The sequence below is a fragment of the Alternaria incomplexa genome (genome assembly GCF_024043165.1).
Source record: "Alternaria incomplexa strain BMP 0042 chromosome Unknown scaffold_10, whole genome shotgun sequence".
NCBI lineage: Eukaryota > Fungi > Ascomycota > Dothideomycetes > Pleosporales > Pleosporaceae > Alternaria > Alternaria incomplexa.
In genome coordinates this window covers 1,228,374-1,247,154 of record NW_026249859.1, presented here as the reverse complement: position 1 = coordinate 1,247,154, position 18,781 = coordinate 1,228,374, and the positions used below count along the sequence as shown (strand labels likewise).

The following is an 18,781-nucleotide window of genomic DNA, read 5'->3' as shown; positions in this document are numbered from 1 at the left end:
TCTAACCAACTAGGCTTCCGTCATAAGATACTACAAGCCAACGAAACACAGCGAAAAACACCTTCCATGAGTCTATAGAGATAGACGTATGCTTATTCAATCGCCACTTTCCTAAACACCTTGCTTCCATGCCATGCAAGCTATCCAACTCTGATCGTATCCAAGTGAAGGCATCTCCATCCGTCCCATCAAGCCACAGGTATAGATAGTGATGCGAAACTGATGATGCCAAAGCATAACGCGCAACAAGGCCCCGCAAGAAGTGCTATCGTGCGGGGCGGACATGTATATAGACATTAGAAACGAATTAAGGGGCGATCGACGCGACGGAATAGATCTGATCCCCAACGGGTGGCGGCGCTTGCGTGCTGTATGCAAGTCAATCTGATGCCTTTGATGCAGAAACGAGCCCACTTTCGGGCTTACTTCATCATCTGCGAAATGTTGTTCCACTTTTGCTTGAGCGCTTCGTGCTCTTCGTTGATCTGGAAGACTGGTTAGCAGTGCCCAACATCGACTGGGTTGCAACTTACTGTAGCCCATTGCATCTTGACATCGACCAACTCCTTCTCCATCTCGGCCATCGAGTCTTCTAAGTTGCGGTTCTCGTTGTGGACGACAATGTTCTTTTGCATGACAGTCTCCATTTCGCTCTTCAGCCGTGCTTCAACCTCGGCAGGTTGGGTGTCGACGATCTTCTGTAGTTCCAAGACCTTGGTCTTCAAAGTTTCGTTTTCTTCAGCGAAGTTCTCATTCTCGACCTTGGTCTTGATGAGCTCAGAAGCGACCTGGACATGTTCCATGTCGGACTGTTCAGCACGATGCTCTAGAGACCGGACCTTCTGTTCCAGATGCGTGACCTTGTCTTTCAGTCCATGAAGTTCAGTCTCGCGCTCCTTCTCTACGCGTTGCTGTTCTTTCCACTCAGCAGTGTATTGCTTGAGCATCTCTGGCGTGATCTTGACAGAAACCGCATCCTTGACGAGAGTATCGGCGCGGTAAATTTCCTTGTCGATACCGGCCGTCGAACCGAAGAAGCCATTCTCGAGAATGGAGTTGGCTGACGGAGCCTTGTCAATGTAGACATCGAATAGGCGCTCTTTGAGGAATTGTGTCAGGGTAGACATGTCCTTCATACCCAGCAGCGTTTCGGCGTTCTTTTGCATCAGAACAATGCCGAACTTCAAGATCGCAGACTCAAGACCCTCGCTGAGTATTAGGTCGTAGATGCGCAAGACCAGCTGTAGCGGGAATCGGTATGCAAACAATGTAAGGAACCATTGCGTTGCGTAAAGCTGAGGCTTGACCTCTCTTCGGCGAAGGTGGCAGTAGAGAGCGGGCTCCAAATCTTCCAAAAGGCGTTCGAACTGGTAAAGATGCAGATGGAGTCCAGCCATATCAGCCACAAAGAGGTCGCGTAGACGATATTTGTTCATGAGAGTAACAAAGAGACTGAATGCTTCTTCCTCAGGCATCTACCGAAGTTAGTTGGGAGTGACGATCGCCAGGAACTTGAGAACTTACGTTGAAGAGAAGAGGCATAGCAATAAAGTTCATGCCTTGAGCGTAACCAACAGCGTCATCGTACAGAGCATAGGCTTTGCAGATGCCAAAGAGACCGTCTTGTAGCCCAGCTGCCATGAGGTACTTGGAGTAGCTCGTTCGGGCTCCGAGATCGCGCTTGATGACCTTCTCTAATTTCGAGATGGTGACTGCATTCTGCTTCTTTTCCGCCGCAAGCCTCGCTTGTACCTTGATGGGATCTTCGTCCGAGGTGAGTGATGGGGAGCCTAATGGTGCGGTCGTGCTAGCAGCTGTTGTGGCCGGGCTCGAGTAGTCGGAATGTACAGAAGACGAGGAGGAAGCAACCGAGTCCTTTCCGTTCGCACTAGCTTGACCGGTGCTGACAGTGCTGTTCCTGACGCTCATGTATTCTTTGTCTGTTCCACGAGCAACTAGCTCTCTGTACATGCTCTCCAGTTCTTCGCTTTTACTTTGCGCCAGCACTTGCCAAATAACACCACGGATGACTTGAGGGATACCGCTGGCGATGGCGCGGTTCAGTTCTTCGGAGCTGGTACGCGCGATTGCAGCTGGGCCCTCATTGACCACTGACTGCCATAGATCCCAGTCGACAGGCTCAGCCGCATCTCCTGCCGGACCAGCGGCGAAACCAGAAGCAGTACCGGGGGCCAGTTTGGGATTTATTGTAGGCTGCTTTGCGAGCGCTGGAGGGCTTCCTGGCTCTTCCTCAGCTAGAGGGGTGGGGCTGGCAATGCCGAGACCGAGGCCTGGTGATGCTAATGCTGCTGCTGGACTGCCATCTCCGGTTGTGTCATCCAGTGTTATGCCCGCTTCTTCCCTCATCCGCAGAATCTTGAAGCGATCTCGCAGGCTGCCCTGGCTTGATCTGTTCTTGGAGCCCATGTCTCCTTCGTCTTCGATCCTGCTCAAAGTGAGCTCAGGATTGCTGCCGATGGTTGCAATAGATGCCCCAGTATGACGTCGCTCGGCAGTTGTTGTAGTTGTGGGTGGAGACTCGGGCTTCTTGCTGGAACTATTCCTCGAAAGCCACGCAAAGGGGCCTGTGAGCTTCCTGGTCGTCGGTGCTGGCGCAGGTTTCTCTTTCTCTTGTACAGCGGGCGGTGCGGGTGGAGGGGGGAATTTTACGGGTGCCATTGTGCCTGAAAGGCCTTGTAGGCCACTTGCGGAGCTTGTGGAGTCTCGAGAGTCTCGCGGTGGGAGTTTGGGGAGTATGCCGGCAGCCTTGGAGCCTTCTGTAGGGAGTCAGCTCAGGTTCTGCGCTCAGCATGCATTCGCGCATGACGCATTTGTGGCTATGGAGTGAATGAATGCGGGGCGCCCTCGCTTTTGGAGCATCATTCGCCAAGCATGCACACATCACACAGCCCTAGATTATGCCAAACAGAGTAGGTGTACTCACCACTATCCAACGACACGTCGTCCATGTCTGAGGTGACTGAGACCCTGTGTCCAGTCAAGAGTGGTGACTTGGCTGCCGGTGCAGTCTCGGTAGGCTTTTTGACGATTTCGGGTTCGCTCTCTGACTCGTCGCTGTCATCTTCGTCCTCATCCTCGTCGTCGTCATCATCGTCGTCGTCATCCTCCTCGCTGTCGTCGCTCTCCTCTTTGGGCAGTTTTGGCACTGCAGGATTGGGCGAGACTGGTTTGCCGGCTTGTACGGTGGAGTTAGAAGACTCTCGCTGTAGGAGGGAGCGTGACCGTGACTGCGATCGTTCGGAGTGTGAGTCGGGGCGAGGGGTAATCTCAGAAGCGTCTTCGAAGTCGTCCTACACCGCCGCACGCGTGTTAGCAAACTCGCACAGTGAGGCTCTCCACTGCCGCCAGATTCAAACAGGCATTGCTTACGCCGTCTTTGTCGGAACTGTGTGAGCTCGTGGGTCTTTCGGTCTTGTCCGCCATATTTGCAAGGGTTGGCGGTGTAGGCTACTGCGGGTCGGTCGAGGGTATCTTGAAAGGCAGCTGCCGTCGACGTGCGGAACGTGTAGCGTGGGCGTGTGTAGAGAATAGAGATTAAGACGTAGTATTGCTCGGGCGTCGGGGCACAAGTCGGGAGGCGCGGCGGTGTTGTGGTGGTGATGGGGAATTAGGAGCGGGACAGCGACGTGGGTTGGTGAATTAGAGAGAGTGGAGCACGACCCTGGCACCCTGGCCGCGGCCTTGAACTTCGGGGAAGCCACTGAGGAGCCACAGCGACACCTCCACCCCCGTCCGTCACCAACAACGGCCGGCCATGGAAGACGAAGTCCGTGACATCTCAGGCTCTGACACGCTGCATGACGTCGCCCCCTTCATGCCTGGCTGTGCATATGCAGCCGCACCGCCAGGCCAGCTGTTCACAAGGCGCGCCGTGGTGGTACAAACAGCCCACCATGGCCTGCCATACATAAGGTTAATCTGAAACATGCACTAACGCCGCCGCTTGTTCGTTCTCCGCCCGCCCTGCGAATCGAGCCTTGCACCCTCTCCCACACGCGACAGGCATTCGGCACTATTTTTGGTTTTCGACCTGATCGTCCGCGACTGCAAAAGAATCAGCACATGGCAAGACCATGGCAAGACGTCACTCAGGGGCCGGACGTCCGACGTTCTTGAACAAGAGGGAAGTCTCCTTTGTTCCTTCCTAGCCAGCCACCTGTTGATGACGCTCCTCCCTCTTGTGCAACGGCCGCGTCTCAGCCCGCCATCTCTGCTTCACGTCAGCAAATCCGTGCCACGGGGGGTCTACGTCACGCATTCTTCAGAAAAGGGTTTGAACAATAAGTAATGTGAAGTAGAATTGCAAAGTCAAGGTATATACATGAACATCAAGAAGGTGTCTCCAATCAAAGTTTCCAGTTCATCTCCTTCTCCCCGATTAATCTCATAGCCATTTTTATCTCAGAAGCTCTCCCTTAGGCGAGGCACTGGGAGTAGAAGTCGTTCTGCTTGACGCACTTGGCAGTGCCCTCGCAGGCAGTTGGGCCAGTCCATCCCTGGCCACCGCACTGGTACCAAAGCTTAGCAGCACCAGCAGTTCCGGAGGGAACAGCGCCGGTGGGGGCAGCGATACCGGCAGAAGGCTTGACGAGAGTAGCGAAGGTGGTGGGGGCCTCGGGGGCAGCGCTGGGGATGGTAGTGTTCATCGAGGGGCGGGCAGGAGCGAGGGTAGGGAGAGCCGCGGCGCTGGTCTCGGCAACGACGACAGAAGAGGCGGCGACAGAAGAGGCGGCGGCGGCGGGAGAAGAGACAGGGACGGTCGAGTTAGCAGCAGGAGCAGATGGCTTAGCACCACCGGCACCACCACAGGAAGCAACGGCGCCACCAGGAGCCTTGTAGGTGGTCGCGTCGAAGCCGTTGTAGATGTCGGGGATGTAGATGTTCTTGTCCTCAGCCTTGTAGGCGCCGGGGAGCTCAATGGTAGGTGTGCATGAGCCCTCGCTGCCAGTACCAGTGATCTTGAGCTGCATGCAGCCAATGTAGAACTGAGCACCGCCGACGGTCTGGGCGCTGTGAAGAGCCAGCATCTCCGAACGGAGGAGGTACTCGCCGCTAGCAAGACCGGTAGGAAGAGCAAACTCGTGGGTCATGTTGTTCTCCCCCATGATCTCGTTGGCCCACTTGCCGCCGACTTGGTCGAGCTCGTCAATCTTGAACCATCCGGCACCGATACCGGTAGCCTGGGCAGCATCGTCGACGGGTCCGTAGAGCATGTGGGTGATAGGACCTGGGTGGCCAGACTGGTCCCATTGGACCTTGATTGTGTCACCCTCAGCGGCAGCGACGGTCTCGACACCGGAGGGGACCTTGGAGCCGCCGACGTTGCAAACGATGTCGTCGCTGGTTACGTCGGTGACGGGGCTGTTGGAAGGTGGCATCCGGATGCCGACTTGGTAACCGGGGGTAACATCGTTGACCCAGAGCTGGTGAAGGTTCTGGTGAGCCGAGACGGCGGAGAGGAGAGCGCTGGTGAAAACGGCCTTGGTGAACATATTGAAGTTTGAAAGTTGTGTCGTCGGTGTGATATGTACAGTGACTCGATATGCAAAGGTATGCTAGTGATGCCTGATCACGAAAGGAATGTAGTGTAAAGAATGAAGTTGGCAAAAACCGGAACGAGTGTTGTGCAAGAAAGGACTGGCCTGATGGAATGATGAGTTAGAGAAGTCAGGACGACGGCAGCTTTTGTACTCACCCCACGCAGATCTATTCCCTGTCTTAGGCGCCTGGTATGAGATTAATAGTCCCGGAGATCAGGACAAACCGCCTGGAATCCTCCATGACACCCGTTCACGCTATCCCAGCCACTGGCAACGGGAACGACATCGCCTTGACAGATGCCAAGAGGCGACACGCCAGCAGCACATCTAGATGAAGTGCTAGTCTGCCCTTTTTGGGCGTCGTCCGCGATGCTTGTTTATGCGACAGGCACCATCCGAGATTGGGTGGGCATGGTGGTGGAGAAGCTGGGAAGCGAGCGTTTCCAGTCTCGCTACTTTGGGTTAGCAAATCCGTTTCAACTGTGCAGCCGCATGTTTCAAAACACTGCGAGAGCGGTTCGCTGGGAACACGATCCTGCAGCGAGTCGCGATGAACATGAAAACTTCGGTGTTCTTGTTGCCGAAGCTCGTAGACGCAGCTGACGGGTTCTGTGATACCCGGAGAAATTTCACAAGACTGCGTTGATGCAGTAGTCGGTGGTTTGAAAGAAATAGAGTGACATGTGCTTGAGAATGCGTATGAATCATGTGAACGACTTTCATTGCAAAAGCAATCTATAGTTCACTGCCTTTGATGAGGCTGCACTTCATGACGCGCTGCTCCGGCGCCTGTAGTGGGGCAGCACCTCAGTCGGAGAAAATGTCTTCCTCATGGGGCTCGTCTTTTGAAGATGAAACCTGTAGGCGCTGGTACGGTGCGTCCTTCAAGCACCGTAGATAGACCGTCCATTTCCTTGCCCGTGTCAGGTATTGGTTCGGATGTTGGTGCCGTTAGGCTTGGAGTATTTGCAGTGGAAGTAACAGTATCCGTGGGCAATGCGAGAGTTCTACTAGAGACAGAGACGTTCCCTTGAAGCACTTCTCCATTGACGTAGATATGAATCTCCTGCAATGTAGATACTGGCAATGTCGGATGGATGATGGAGAGGAATCGTGCGCCAGCTAAGATCGAAATGAACCACAGCGTTATGAGGAAGAAAATGGCGAAAAGTACCCACGGCACGAGGATGCATTTTCGCGGCATTCGACTCCGTCCAGGCAGTGAGGTTGGTAGACCCGGTCCTAAAGACTGCGCAAAGTGGGGGTGGTTTGTGTCCTGGTAGTCGGGCTTGACCTGAGCTTCCTCCATCTCCTTTGAAGCTGCTTTGCTGTAACGCGGGATCGAACAAGTCGACTCATGCGTGGCTTGATGGTAGGGGTTGTTTGAGGCGCCACCTTTTGGTACTGAACCAAAATTGGCGTTTTGGGGCGTATGAGGAGCGGTATACGAAAGGAACGTAGAGCTGTATGTTGGAGCTGGTGAAGGCAAGCTCCCCTGTTCGATGGAAGCCACATCCAATGACGTTGATCGGTTTTGGGCGTGCATGGTGGAGGCAAATATTTGAAAGATTTGTAAGTGCGACAAGAAAGAGGATCGGCCTTTTAGTGATTATAACAAAGAAACAACGCGGAGCTTGACTGCTGCAGCAATTCAAGTGCGGACAATGCAGATAAAGGCACTGCATCTGATGAACAGTGTGGCATCCACAAACAATGATCTATTGCAATTAGCCTACGTAAAGAGTCATTAGCAAACGATTCATCGCTTTCGTGCGCCTATGTATCGTTTCCACGGCTGAATAACACATCTCGACGAATGCAGTGGTGGTGAGAAGAAGCCTGGGGACGACGGGTTTGGAAGGCGCGGCGTGCTGACGAACGATTGGCGTACCGGCGCTTTCCCTCGGATGCAGGGGCTAGCCTTGGGGTGTCATACTGGCCGCACCGAGTAGTCTCAACCACAGACAAAGTCAGTAGTTGAGCATGACTATTGTAGTTTTGGTTGTTGGCTCGTAAAATGTCCGATCACTATTGTTTGCACGAGATGTACGTGCAGAGCATGCCTTCAGTAGGCGTGCTCGAGGGTATCATACCACAACTCCAAAACTCCGAGCGCAATAACCTTTCAGGCATGTCCATACATAATTCCCCGAGTATATTCAGGCTTTCGCCTTGCCCTTGCCGGTACCAGCAGGCCTACCTCGCTTCTTCCCTGCCGCGGCTGGCTGTGCGCGAGCAACTGGCTGCCCGTCTGCCTTTCTGCCCTCTGCAGCTCTGATGTCCTCAAGCTCCTTCTCCAGTAAGCCTTGCAATTGTTCATTTCGTCTCCCAAGTAGCAGTACGTCGTCTGTATTGATTGTATTGCGCCCGGCGTGTTTGGAGAAGACTTCGAGGTCGCGGGCTGTGTTTGCTGAAATGGCGTTAGCGCCCTGTAGTCTGTGTAGTATCTGAGGGTTCGAGATAGTTCGCACCGATTTGAGTATATACAAGCTCAGTAAGCGCGCCGATGAACTGAGGTGTTGCATTCAGGTCGTTTTCCAACGTCTTCTCATCAACAAATTGGCCGATTGAGTACCAGAGGGCTGACTTGAGCCGCTGTGCATATTGTCAGCCCGACCTCATCATCAATTCAGACAACAAGTTCTCTACCTCTTCGCGCTCTGCTTTGGCATCATCGTTTGACGCCATATCGCCGCGTGGTTGAACTTCAATCGCGTTCAATTGCCGGCCAGACGAGTGACGCGACGCGCCTAACGCGGGCCAATAGCGGGGCCTCGGTGATGACCGGGGAGAAAGTCACCGCCCATGTTCTGCCACATGGGGGTCCACGCTTGAGTGATTTATTGTTATTGCGCGCAATTACTTCCTCGCCAACATCGCCTTTCACGCACAATTCCATACGCATCAGTCTATCGCAAAAGTCACCGAACACTTCTCTCGCGTCACCCTCCAACGAAGCCGTAATCGCACCCCGACGTCGCTCTTCCACACTACTGCGCAACAAAACTACAATCGCGAATACAAACATCACATACCCATGATGGACTACGTACTTGACAACGTGGTCGAGTGGAAAGACCGTCTGGTCAACAACTCGATCAAGTCTTTCGAAGAGATGACCGCCCAGCGCTGGGTTCGCATCATCGCTATCGTGGGCGCATACCTCCTCATCCGACCATACCTGCTCAACGCGGCCGCAAAGAAGCAGAAGCAACAATTAGAGAAGGAGGCTGAAGACCTTGGCTTGGGGAAGACAGATGCGTTAGACGCCAACGACTTCAGAGGCAAGGGCGTCAGGGTGAAGAAGGGCGAAGCGAAGAAGAAGGAGTAGGTGCACGCATAGGAAGATAGACGGACATGGGAATGGGGGTGGTAATACTGTGGAATTCGGGACGAGGATGATCTTGATAGGAAGAAGGAGCATAGACGGCTTGAGGGACATGGATATGGGCTGCATACCGACGGCGTTTTGGCATTCGGACTTGGCCAACGTGCGGACCTGGAGTGTCTTTTTGAACACTCCTAGCACGACGACTGCGATGCCTGCGATGACGCGCCTGCTGAGGACGACACAACAATACATTCGAAGAGAAATCGACGAGCTAAGCTCTGGGAAGTCCACTTCTGCTTCAATATCGTAATTCTAATAAGATCAACTCTACCCCTTTCTCAATTCTTCAGTGCTTTCGATTCCCTTACTCCGCAGATCGAGTATCGGTGTGTTTCTCCTGAATGCTGGCTAATGGACCTCGGTCTCGTTCGCATTTGCACTTCCATCCATGACAGAACCCCGTTCGTTCATTGCATGTTCACGCCACATCATCTTCACACATTCACCGCGTTTGCTAGCCCAGCACTCCATTCCATAACCCAAACCAAACTCCCAGCAGTGGTGTCCGCTCGCTGCCACTTCAGCCCATGATCATCACATTCACAACCCTTCCGCTTCACATGCTTTCCCTTCATAACCCAACTTACTCCCTTCCGACTATGTATCCGCACGCGCAACCTGAGCACTACCAATGCCTGACGACGACGCGTACCGCAAGCAAGTTCAAGGAAGAGTCCAGGACCTGGTCTCTGAACGTCAGGAGAAAAGTGGTGCCAAACTGGTCATCGAAGCTGTGGTTGAGGGTGTGAAGCTGTATCGCAGCTACAAAGAAGAGAAGGCAGCAGAAGAGAAGGGAAAGGGGAAAGAAGAAGGGAAGCACAGGAGACATAGGAAGGGAAACGGTATGGACGAGAGTGGGAAGGATGGGCATAGGAGGCACCGTAGGCATAGGCGCGGTGATGAACACGGTCATGGATCCAGTGGTAGACATCGACACCGTCGTCACCGTTCTAGATCGAGGGATGAAGAGTGTGGAAGACACCGTCACAGCTCACGGGATGGACGCTCCAGATCACGCCGACGCGACCGGAGCAAAGACATTCGCGACCCAGTCACTGAGCCCCCTCACAACGATGACTCTGAGTATCATATGACCGGTGGAGCAGGACCAGCAGATACTTTGCATGATGGCCATCAGAGTGTAGACGCTCCATTGCCTGGAGCCGGAGATCGGCCAGGAAGTGGCGGCAGCGGTTATCAAACTTCATGGGAAGATTTGGCTCCTGAGCCTCGTCCCCGATCGCGATCTCGTGGACGCAAGGAAGCACACCGTACAGAACGTAAAAGATCTCGTACACCCCATCGATCTCATCGTCGAAAGTCTGGAGGGCACCGGAGCTCACATCATCGTGACCGCTCACGTACCAAACAATTGGATCATCGTCCAGGTCGCATAGGCGCATCGCGATCTCCAACAAGGCAGCAGAAAGGACCGGATGGCACACCGTTCGGTAGCTTACCCGAGTACAAAAGCAAAGGCGGCATAGCCATGGGTCTCGGGGATCACATCATGGCCACCTATAGACATATCAAAGCCGAGCATGAAGCAGGCCATCGGACCAAAGGCGCATTGGAGAACGCCATTGACGGGATGAGGAAGAAGAAGATGGATGCGAAGGATTACAGTGACAGACTCCGAGAAGGCGAAAGGAAAGAGAAGGAGAAGATGAAGACGGATGCGAAGGATCATAGTCACAGAATAAGGGAAGGCGCAAGGAGAGAGAGGGAGAAGATACGAAAGAGTGAACCAGAGCGTGTCAGATGGGCCGAACGGAAACCTGAAAAGACGCAGGGCGATGAATCGAAACAAATGGCTGCTGAGAAGGAAGCACGGGAACGCCATCGTCGCGAACAAGACCAGCGTCGTCGTGAACACGAGAAACGGCGACAAGAGGAAGACAAGAAGAACAACCGTAGCTCGCCGATTCCTGAGATTCGTGTTCAGCCTCCTACGGCTAGTGGGACTCCCCGCCGTGAACAAGACGAGCTTCGTGAGAGACAAAGGCAAGATGAGAAGCGAAAGCAAATTGAGGAACAAAGGCAGGAGGAGAAGCACTGGCAGGATGAGAAGCGCAAGCAGGATGAGAAGCGAAGGCAGGATGAAAAGCGAAGGCAAGCCGAGAAGCGAAGGCAAGAGGAAGACAGGAAGAAGAACCGTAGCTCGCCGATTCCCACGGTTCGTATTCAGCCTCCTGCATCTAGTGGAACTCACATTCCCCAGTCAAATCCGGTGGCTCGCAATTCTCAGGCCCCTACTGCTCTGAAGTATCCTCCTCCACCGGCTCCAAGACGGCCGAGCAGACCTATCCGTTCCAATACTCCTCCTAATCGTACACCCCCAATTGCTCCAGTAGCGCATGACTGGTATGCGCAACCCCCTGCTCCGGAAGAGCAAGACTGGTATGTGCCACCAGCCCAGCCTCCCGCGTCTGAACACGGTGCAGCAGCAGGCTACTACGACCGAGCTCCAGGTTCGCCGATGCCAGGGAGCTATGGAAATTATGGAGACAATGATTATGAAGACCATGATTATCTGGAGCATGGAGGGGATGATGAACAGCCCGCTCATGATCAAGTGCCGTACCTGGGCACACGCCCTTCCCCTGTTATGGCTGTTCAATATCCGGAGAGCGTTCCTTCTCCTATTATGGCTGCTCAATATCCAGAGCGCGTTCCTTCTCCAACTATGGTCGCTCAATATCCAGAGAGCATTCCTTCTCCTGTTATACCTCCATACCCGGATACGCCTCCTTCTCCTGTTATACGTTCATATGCAGATACACCTCCTTCTTCGGATGTATCAGAGGGTTCTTCAGGGTCGTCGTCACCAATTATGTCGCATGCAATACGCGCCCCTTCGCCACCAAATCGTTTCTCACCCGAGTTCTTACAAAGCATCCCGATGCCAACTCCCCAGCAAGCGGCATCTCCCCCAATCCCACCACCGCCGCCACCGCCCCCTCCTCCAGTTCCACCTCCTCCTCCGCCTCCACCAGCAGCAAGATCACCTCCTCCACCTGGACCCCCTCCACCACGCTTAGCGGGACCACCCAATATGGCCGCCATATTTGGCGATATCCTTGGCCCACGCAAACTACGTAGTGTGGCAGCTGAAGAGAAAAAAGACTGTAGTGTTAATCCGAACGCGGGCAAGGTATTGTACGAAGAAACAGCACACAGTCGCGAGGTAGAAGAGCACGAGCGAGCTCAAGTCAGGGACGCTGGTAACCGTCTGCCAGTGTCAGGAGCTAGTGGATGGAGTACCGCTTACTCCGCAAAAGAAGAAGCCGATGATCGACCAGAACCTAACAGGGCGTTCAGAGAGGAACTAGCGAGGAGATTGGGCCAAGGTATTGACACTTCTACGACGGGGACCTCAAGGGGTTCTGGCGATAGCTTACTAACAGCAGGCTCTAGGACGTCGATGAGTGCCAATGTGTCGCGGAAGCTGCAGGATGAGAGTATGTCGACATATCCCTAGAGCTAGATAGGGTTGTACTGATGTGCCAATAGAAGCTCCTTTTCAACGGCTTTCGAGATCAGAGAGTGGAGAGGAACTCATATTCACTTTGGCGGCACATATTGTGCAACCAGGTTGGAGTTTTGATGGGCCTACTAGGAAATGATGATGACGGGATGGAACGAGATGAGGTGAGATGGAATGCTGGGAATGGATATCCGGGTAGGCAGGCCTGTGTGAGAGACAGTTGATGTATGTTTATCCAAATAGATCCTCGCGTCATAGGTCATTCGGTCCACTTTGTCGCGAATGTGTGCATTGTAACGCGTCCGGTTGGTGAAGAGTGAACGCGTACGCACCAGGTCCGTGATGATGAAGGCTGTTGACGAACGGTTGGCCCAGGCTTCCCAATTTCGCGGCAGAGCTCTGGACTGCCAAGCTCGAGCAGAAGAGCCGGGTTATTAGTCCTCATCCCTATTCCTCATATTATTAGCTATCTCGACCTGGGAACTTCCTTGCGATCTTCGCGCGACAATTGCATCTACATTTCTACCGCTCCTTCACGTTTGTTAGTGGTTGCCTCTGACGTTGAGCTGCATCCCCCACATTACTTCAACGTCGCTCCAATTGGACCCTGTGGCATCATCAGGCAGAAGAGCGCAAGCATACCACCCGCAGCTTTCGCAGTTCAACACCACACCTCCCTCCACACACAATCAACATGCGCTTCTCATCAGGCCTCGTTCTCGCTCTCCCGGCGCTCGCTGTCGCCGAGGAGCAGGTGCCTCTCCTTGACAAGGTGAAGGGCTTCTTCAACAAGGCGACGGCCGCCGTGTCCGCATCCATCCCCTCCATGCCGTCGGCGCCAGTCGACACCGCAACGAGCAAGGTGGCCTCCAACGCAGCTGCCGCCATCCAGTACCCAATTACTCTGGAGAACTGGAAAGAGACGCTTACTGTTGACGCTACCGCCAGTCCTCCTACAACACAGGACTGGCTCATCTTCACCACCGGCGGCAACACTACCTGCTTTGGCCTGTGTGGCAACGCAACCAAGGCATGGAATGTACGTATAGCATGCGAACATACAGATGACCGACACTAACATCAGCCAGGCTTCTCTCCCCATCATGGCTGCGAAGCCTGATGCGCCCAAGTTTGCGTACCTTGACTGCGAAACCGAGCCTCTCCTCTGCAACGCATGGTCTGTCGGCGCACCGGCGCTCTACTACTTCCAGGTCCCCAAGCCCATGGCTGACCAGTCCGCGCCCGTCCCCGTCGTTCGCTACAAGCCCTTGAACCGCACCAGCACCACCACCGAGACCTTCAAGAAGCTCATCGTTGACAACGAGATTGAGCAGGTCACCCCATACGAGGGTCCCTTCCACCCCTTCAACGGTGCTCTCCAGCAGTACAACCTTGCCATTCCTTACGCATACGTCACCTGGGGATTCTCCAAGATGCCCTCGTGGATGCCCATGATCATCATCTCCTTCCTCAGCAGGTCATTCATGTAAGCCGAATTACTCTGAGATGCAATGCACATGCTAATCCCAATTCCAGGAGCAAGCGCATGGCGGGACCAACTCCCGCAGAGACGCGTGCCGCCGCCGCACAACCTGCTCGGTAAAAGCCTACACTCCTGCTTCCTGTGAAGTAGAGTCGCACGACAGGAACGTGACAAACATCGTGCGCGATCGCACACAATACCCAACAGAGCGATGCGAATACAGTCTTGGAAGTGGACTTGTCCTGGACTGGCTCGTGGAAGTACTCGGCAAATGGGGATGGAGATTTGGATATGTTTAGTGGAAGAATGATGTAGCTCAGATACCTGGGAAGGCGTTCAATCATTGCAATGCTCACTTATACTACTATCTATACCGAATGTTCTTTTTTGAGTGAACAGTTGATGCATCTCATCTGCAGGGCTGCCAAGACACGATCGCGCTACGGGCAATGCCCGAGAATCTCTCGAACTCCGCAACCCCAGTCCAATATCACATCACAGCAACCATGGTGCACATATTGAAGCGCATGCGCAAGCTACGCGAGGCAAGTAGCTAATCTCCTTGCATGTCTACTCGTTTGGCAAGACTAACAAGCACCGCAGCACGTACGTAAGATCCACCTCCGCAGACACCTCCGAAAACGTCGAAGCCTACAATCGAACCCGACCAACTCGAGATACCTGAATTGTAACAATGCTGACATTAGCATCTGCGACAGTTATTATGGATAAGATGTGGACCAGGCGCGCTCATACTGCCCAAAGAGGTGTCGAAGATTAGCATGGAATTCAACACAAAACTCTACGGAGGACATAGAGGGGCAAGGTATGTTGGCATTGCTCCGTTACATGTACCGGAGGACGGCCAAGAATATGAGGCCAATTCAAGCACTATGTTTGAGAGCTGGCAATTGTACGCAATGACAAGATCGAGCGCTTACTCTACGAACAGGAAATTCTGGCGCAATATGCTGCCCCGGATGAAATACCGTAATCCATCCATCCCAATGGAAGTCGCGCGACACAATAACCCCGACGGTCCCTCGCTCCTACACATTTTCACAGCAACCAAAACACAGCCATCGGCTGGCTCTACCAACTCTCCTACAACACAACAATCAGACGCTTCACCACCGTCCGCCACACCAAACCCGCGCAATACGCTCGTACCCGATACCTCGAAACCCACGTTCTCGATTGACATGAGAGACCAGTCGGAGAGCGAGATCTTGGAGGCACTAGTGGAGAAGATAGGCGCAGTGGAAATTAAAGCAACGGAGGAGGAGCTCGCTGAGATGAAGGAGATTGAGGAGTTCAAGGAGAGGTCGGAGGCGGATAGAGTGCTGGTCAGGGAGAAGTTGCTGAAGGAGCGGAGAGAGGCTGAGCTGCTCAAGTTGGCGAGGGGTGAGGCACCGGCTGCCAACTAAGTGTGTGGTATGGGAGAAGTTACGAAGGATTGAGATGAGAAACACGAGGAGGCTATGTGGTCTTCTACCAGCAATTGGACTGCAATCTAGCGGCTTCAGGCTGAGATATTGTAACATATGTATATTGTATGGCATATCACGACGTCAATACGAGACCATGTGCCCAGTGATTATGACATGTTGGTGCTCGTTGATGCATGGGGCAGCGGCGGCTTCTGCGCAGAGGCCGGCTTCATTCTCAAATCAGCCTCTACGGCTCTTTCGCATATCAAGCGCATTCACATGACTTCGCGCATGATGCAATTCCTCCAAAACGCGTAAACGCGTCCGTCGCGCTTTTCCAGCTAGTCGCATGGAAAGTTATCAGACTTCACGATCAACCAGCGCAAAGCTGCGCAATCGCAAAGCATCACTCATGAAGATGGCATGTAGCCGACTGGGTTAGTCCCAAGCATCAGTGGCCAACGGCCTAGCAAAAGGGAAACGGAATCAGTCTGCCTGACAGACAACCATACACCGAGCTCGAACCGCGTGAACGGTGAGCTCAGGCTGCCGGAAGCTGCCAAAGTTGCTCTGCGCTGCCTGTCGTCCGAAGCGTTCTATTGAGGAAGAAGGCTCCATGATGGACGAACTGTCAACATCTCAACCATCACACGGCTCCCCGAAAGGACGTGGACAGGAGACGTTAACACAGGGCGTTGTGGTGAGAACTCGATGGGTGAGGACGCGCAACTTTTTTTATGTCGCTCGGCTGAACCCCGGCGCGCTAGTGGGTAGTGGCTTGGCGGGAAATGTGTGGGCTGAGGTGCGATGTTGCCCGCAGGTCACGAGTAGGCACCTATTACCGAACTTCACCTTTGGGGAATACTGAGTGTGCCTTCACTCTTTGCGACGACCCTTTCTGCACACTGCTCGAAAGTGTATTGAAGATCCCGAACTTCCGGCGCCGTCACAACTTTCCTTCCAGGCCTCCCAGGACCATAAACCTCTGCGTTGCGACAGGACATCACGACCGCATCAGCCATGGCGGACCTATCCATCGACGAGGCGAACAAGATTCGTCTGTCTATGGGCCTCTCTGCTCTCCCCGGTGGAAGCACGCCTGCAGCACCCGCAGCCCCCGGCCTGGACTTCAAGGCGGCGCAAAATGGCGACGACTCAGACGAAGAGCCTGCGAGCACCATCGACACGCGCCAGGCCGCCGCTTCGGACAATTGGAAGAAATTGGAAGAAGCGCGACTGGCCAAGATAAGACGTGAAGAACGCGCCGCGGCGATCAAGAAGGAGCGCGAAAAGGCGGCGCGCTTTGCAAAGCTCGAGGGCAAGGGGCTGGCGGACGAAGCAGACGTCGACGATGACCTGGCCTGGCTGAAGAGCAGCAAGAAGCGCCAGAAGAAGATCGCCAAGGAGGAGCAGATGCGCAAGGAGCTCGAAGAGCGCGAGCGCCAGGCGCTTGAGGCCATGCAATATACCGATAAGGACCTTGCTGGTGTCAAAGTCGGACACGAGATCGACCAATTCGACGACGAGGACCAGATCCTCGTTCTCAAGGACACTGCAGTCGATGCGGAAGACGATGACGAGCTAGAGGCGGTTGAACTCAGAGAAAAGGAGCGACTACAAGAGCGACTCGATTCGAAGAAGCGGAAGCGCGCATACGACCCCAACGATATGGACGAGGGAGGCCAGAAGTCGATACTTGCACAATACGACGAGGAGATTGAGGGCAAGAAGCGCAATGCGTTCACATTGGACGGCAAGGGCCGAACTGTTGAAGACGTGCAGGCTGAAGTCGCGGGCGCTTCAAGACCAAAGAAGGTTGCGATCAGTCTGGACATACTCAAAGAGGATGCGCCCACCAACGATTACATGGACGTTTCCGAAGTCAAGATGAAGAAGCCTAAGAAGAAGAAGGGCAAGAAATCCAAGCGAGAACGCGTCGAAGATGATGAGGAAATGCTTGCTATGCCTGCAGAAGACACTGCAGCTGGCGACGACATGGACATTGACGGTGGTGAATCATCCGCGCTACAACAGAAGAAGAAAAAGGTGTTCGACGAGTCGTTCGTGGATGACGACGACCTCCAAGCGAATCTCGCGGCGCAGCGTCAAAAGGCACTCAAGAAGCGCAAGAAGATGCGACCGGAAGATCTTGCACGGCAATTACGTGAAGACGCATCAACGCCCCAGCCAGACGTTGTGGAATCAACAGAAGATGGTGATGGCGGCCTTGTTATCGACGAAACAACCGAGTTCGTACAAAACCTAGGTGCTGCAGGCGATGCCGACGAGGAGGAAGCCCGCCGGAAGCGCAGAAAGTCCAGTCACATCTCGGAGGGCACAAAGTCTATGGGCGATGTCCCCGTCGCTGATGAAGACGGTGATGTCGAAATGGGCCAATCCTACGCTGAAGCCGCCGAAGCAGAAGAGGCCCGCAACCGCAGCATCTCGCGCGCTCGCTCCACAGACATTACCGAAACGGGTCTCGAGGCAGAAAAGACTGTCGACCAAGGTCTAGGTGCCACTCTCGCCCTACTCAAGCAACGAGGTCTGGTCACAGAGTCCGACGCCTCCGACAAGAACGCCATGTACCGCGACCGCCAAAAGTTCATTGCCGACAAGAACAAGGCCGAAGCGGACGCTGAGCGCCAACGCAAGATCGCCCGTGAACGCGAACGAGGTTCCGCCCGCTGGAACAACATGACGCCGCGCGAGCGCGAAGAATGGGCCCGCAAAAACAACACCAGCGCCGAGATGGTAGAGAGTCGCCGTCTCGCTGAGCTCTTTAACAAGGAGTACACGCCCAACATTGAACTGAAATATGTTGACGAACACGGCCGCCACATGAACCAGAAAGAAGCTTTCAAGCAGCTCAGTCACCAGTTCCACGGCAAGGGCAGTGGAAACACGAAGACGAAGAAGCAACTTGATAAGGTTGCTGCTGAGAAGAAGAAGATGGCTGAGAGTTCGCTTGAGGCGAGTAGGAGTGGGGGCGGTGGGTTGGGGAATGCGTTTGATGATCAGGCGAAGAAGAAGGGTACTGCTGGTGTTCGTCTGCAGTAAAGTTTGGATGATCGATCCCCAAACCTCCACCCATATTGCCGATATGAGGAAGGCTCGACGGTGGCTAACAAACGGTTGTCCGGATGGTGCTGCCGTGGGCATGAAAGGTCAGTAAGCTCCCGAAGCTGTACATTAGAATGTCATCATTAATGCGAATTCTGGAAGTAGAACGTCCGCAGTCGGCTGTGATGATGGTATGCTACCCGCTTGTGTGCAAATGACTGACATTAGTATACTAAACTGACCATCGTTGTCCGCCTCACTAACGTCCCTGGTATATCGAGACGTTATGTCCATTCTAGACATCATTACTCTGAACCAGATTTATAGGTAAGTACATGCTTGAGAACGCTTATGTGACAACAAACC

General features: G+C 53.9%; 8 protein-coding genes across 8 annotated transcripts; 5 read left to right on the top strand and 3 right to left on the bottom strand.

Annotated features, from left to right (window-relative positions):
* Nucleotides 1-422: 422 nt before the first annotated feature.
* J4E90_007314 (uncharacterized protein) lies at nt 423-3,444 on the bottom strand (the record flags this gene model as incomplete). Its single annotated transcript, XM_051436854.1, has 5 exons — nt 423-485; nt 534-1,475; nt 1,525-2,777; nt 2,945-3,311; nt 3,391-3,444. 5 exons carry the CDS (start codon nt 3,442-3,444, stop codon nt 423-425), a joined length of 2,679 nt encoding a protein of 892 aa, XP_051289600.1.
* A 992-nt stretch (nt 3,445-4,436) lies between these two features.
* Nucleotides 4,437-5,513, bottom strand: J4E90_007313 (uncharacterized protein; the record flags this gene model as incomplete). The annotated part of the gene is made up of 1 exon (XM_051436853.1): nt 4,437-5,513. One exon carries the CDS (start codon nt 5,511-5,513, stop codon nt 4,437-4,439), a length of 1,077 nt encoding a protein of 358 aa, XP_051289599.1.
* A 2,207-nt stretch (nt 5,514-7,720) lies between these two features.
* On the bottom strand, nt 7,721-8,249 carry J4E90_007312 (uncharacterized protein; the record flags this gene model as incomplete). Its single annotated transcript, XM_051436852.1, has 3 exons — nt 7,721-7,971; nt 8,033-8,156; nt 8,211-8,249. The coding sequence occupies 3 exons, from the start codon at nt 8,247-8,249 to the stop codon at nt 7,721-7,723; spliced, it is 414 nt and encodes a 137-aa protein (XP_051289598.1).
* A 352-nt stretch (nt 8,250-8,601) lies between these two features.
* On the top strand, nt 8,602-8,892 carry J4E90_007311 (uncharacterized protein; the record flags this gene model as incomplete). Its single annotated transcript, XM_051436851.1, has 1 exon — nt 8,602-8,892. The coding sequence occupies one exon, from the start codon at nt 8,602-8,604 to the stop codon at nt 8,890-8,892; it is 291 nt and encodes a 96-aa protein (XP_051289597.1).
* A 1,549-nt stretch (nt 8,893-10,441) lies between these two features.
* On the top strand, nt 10,442-12,433 carry J4E90_007310 (uncharacterized protein; the record flags this gene model as incomplete). The annotated part of the gene is made up of 2 exons (XM_051436850.1): nt 10,442-10,445; nt 10,503-12,433. The coding sequence occupies 2 exons, from the start codon at nt 10,442-10,444 to the stop codon at nt 12,431-12,433; spliced, it is 1,935 nt and encodes a 644-aa protein (XP_051289596.1).
* A 700-nt stretch (nt 12,434-13,133) lies between these two features.
* Nucleotides 13,134-13,929, top strand: J4E90_007309 (uncharacterized protein; the record flags this gene model as incomplete). Its single annotated transcript, XM_051436849.1, has 2 exons — nt 13,134-13,478; nt 13,528-13,929. 2 exons carry the CDS (start codon nt 13,134-13,136, stop codon nt 13,927-13,929), a joined length of 747 nt encoding a protein of 248 aa, XP_051289595.1.
* Nucleotides 13,930-14,428: 499 nt separating this feature from the next.
* Nucleotides 14,429-15,349, top strand: J4E90_007308 (uncharacterized protein; the record flags this gene model as incomplete). The annotated part of the gene is made up of 2 exons (XM_051436848.1): nt 14,429-14,471; nt 14,667-15,349. The coding sequence occupies 2 exons, from the start codon at nt 14,429-14,431 to the stop codon at nt 15,347-15,349; spliced, it is 726 nt and encodes a 241-aa protein (XP_051289594.1).
* Nucleotides 15,350-16,372: 1,023 nt separating this feature from the next.
* J4E90_007307 (uncharacterized protein) lies at nt 16,373-18,412 on the top strand (the record flags this gene model as incomplete). The annotated part of the gene is made up of 1 exon (XM_051436847.1): nt 16,373-18,412. The coding sequence occupies one exon, from the start codon at nt 16,373-16,375 to the stop codon at nt 18,410-18,412; it is 2,040 nt and encodes a 679-aa protein (XP_051289593.1).
* Nucleotides 18,413-18,781: the final 369 nt, after the last annotated feature.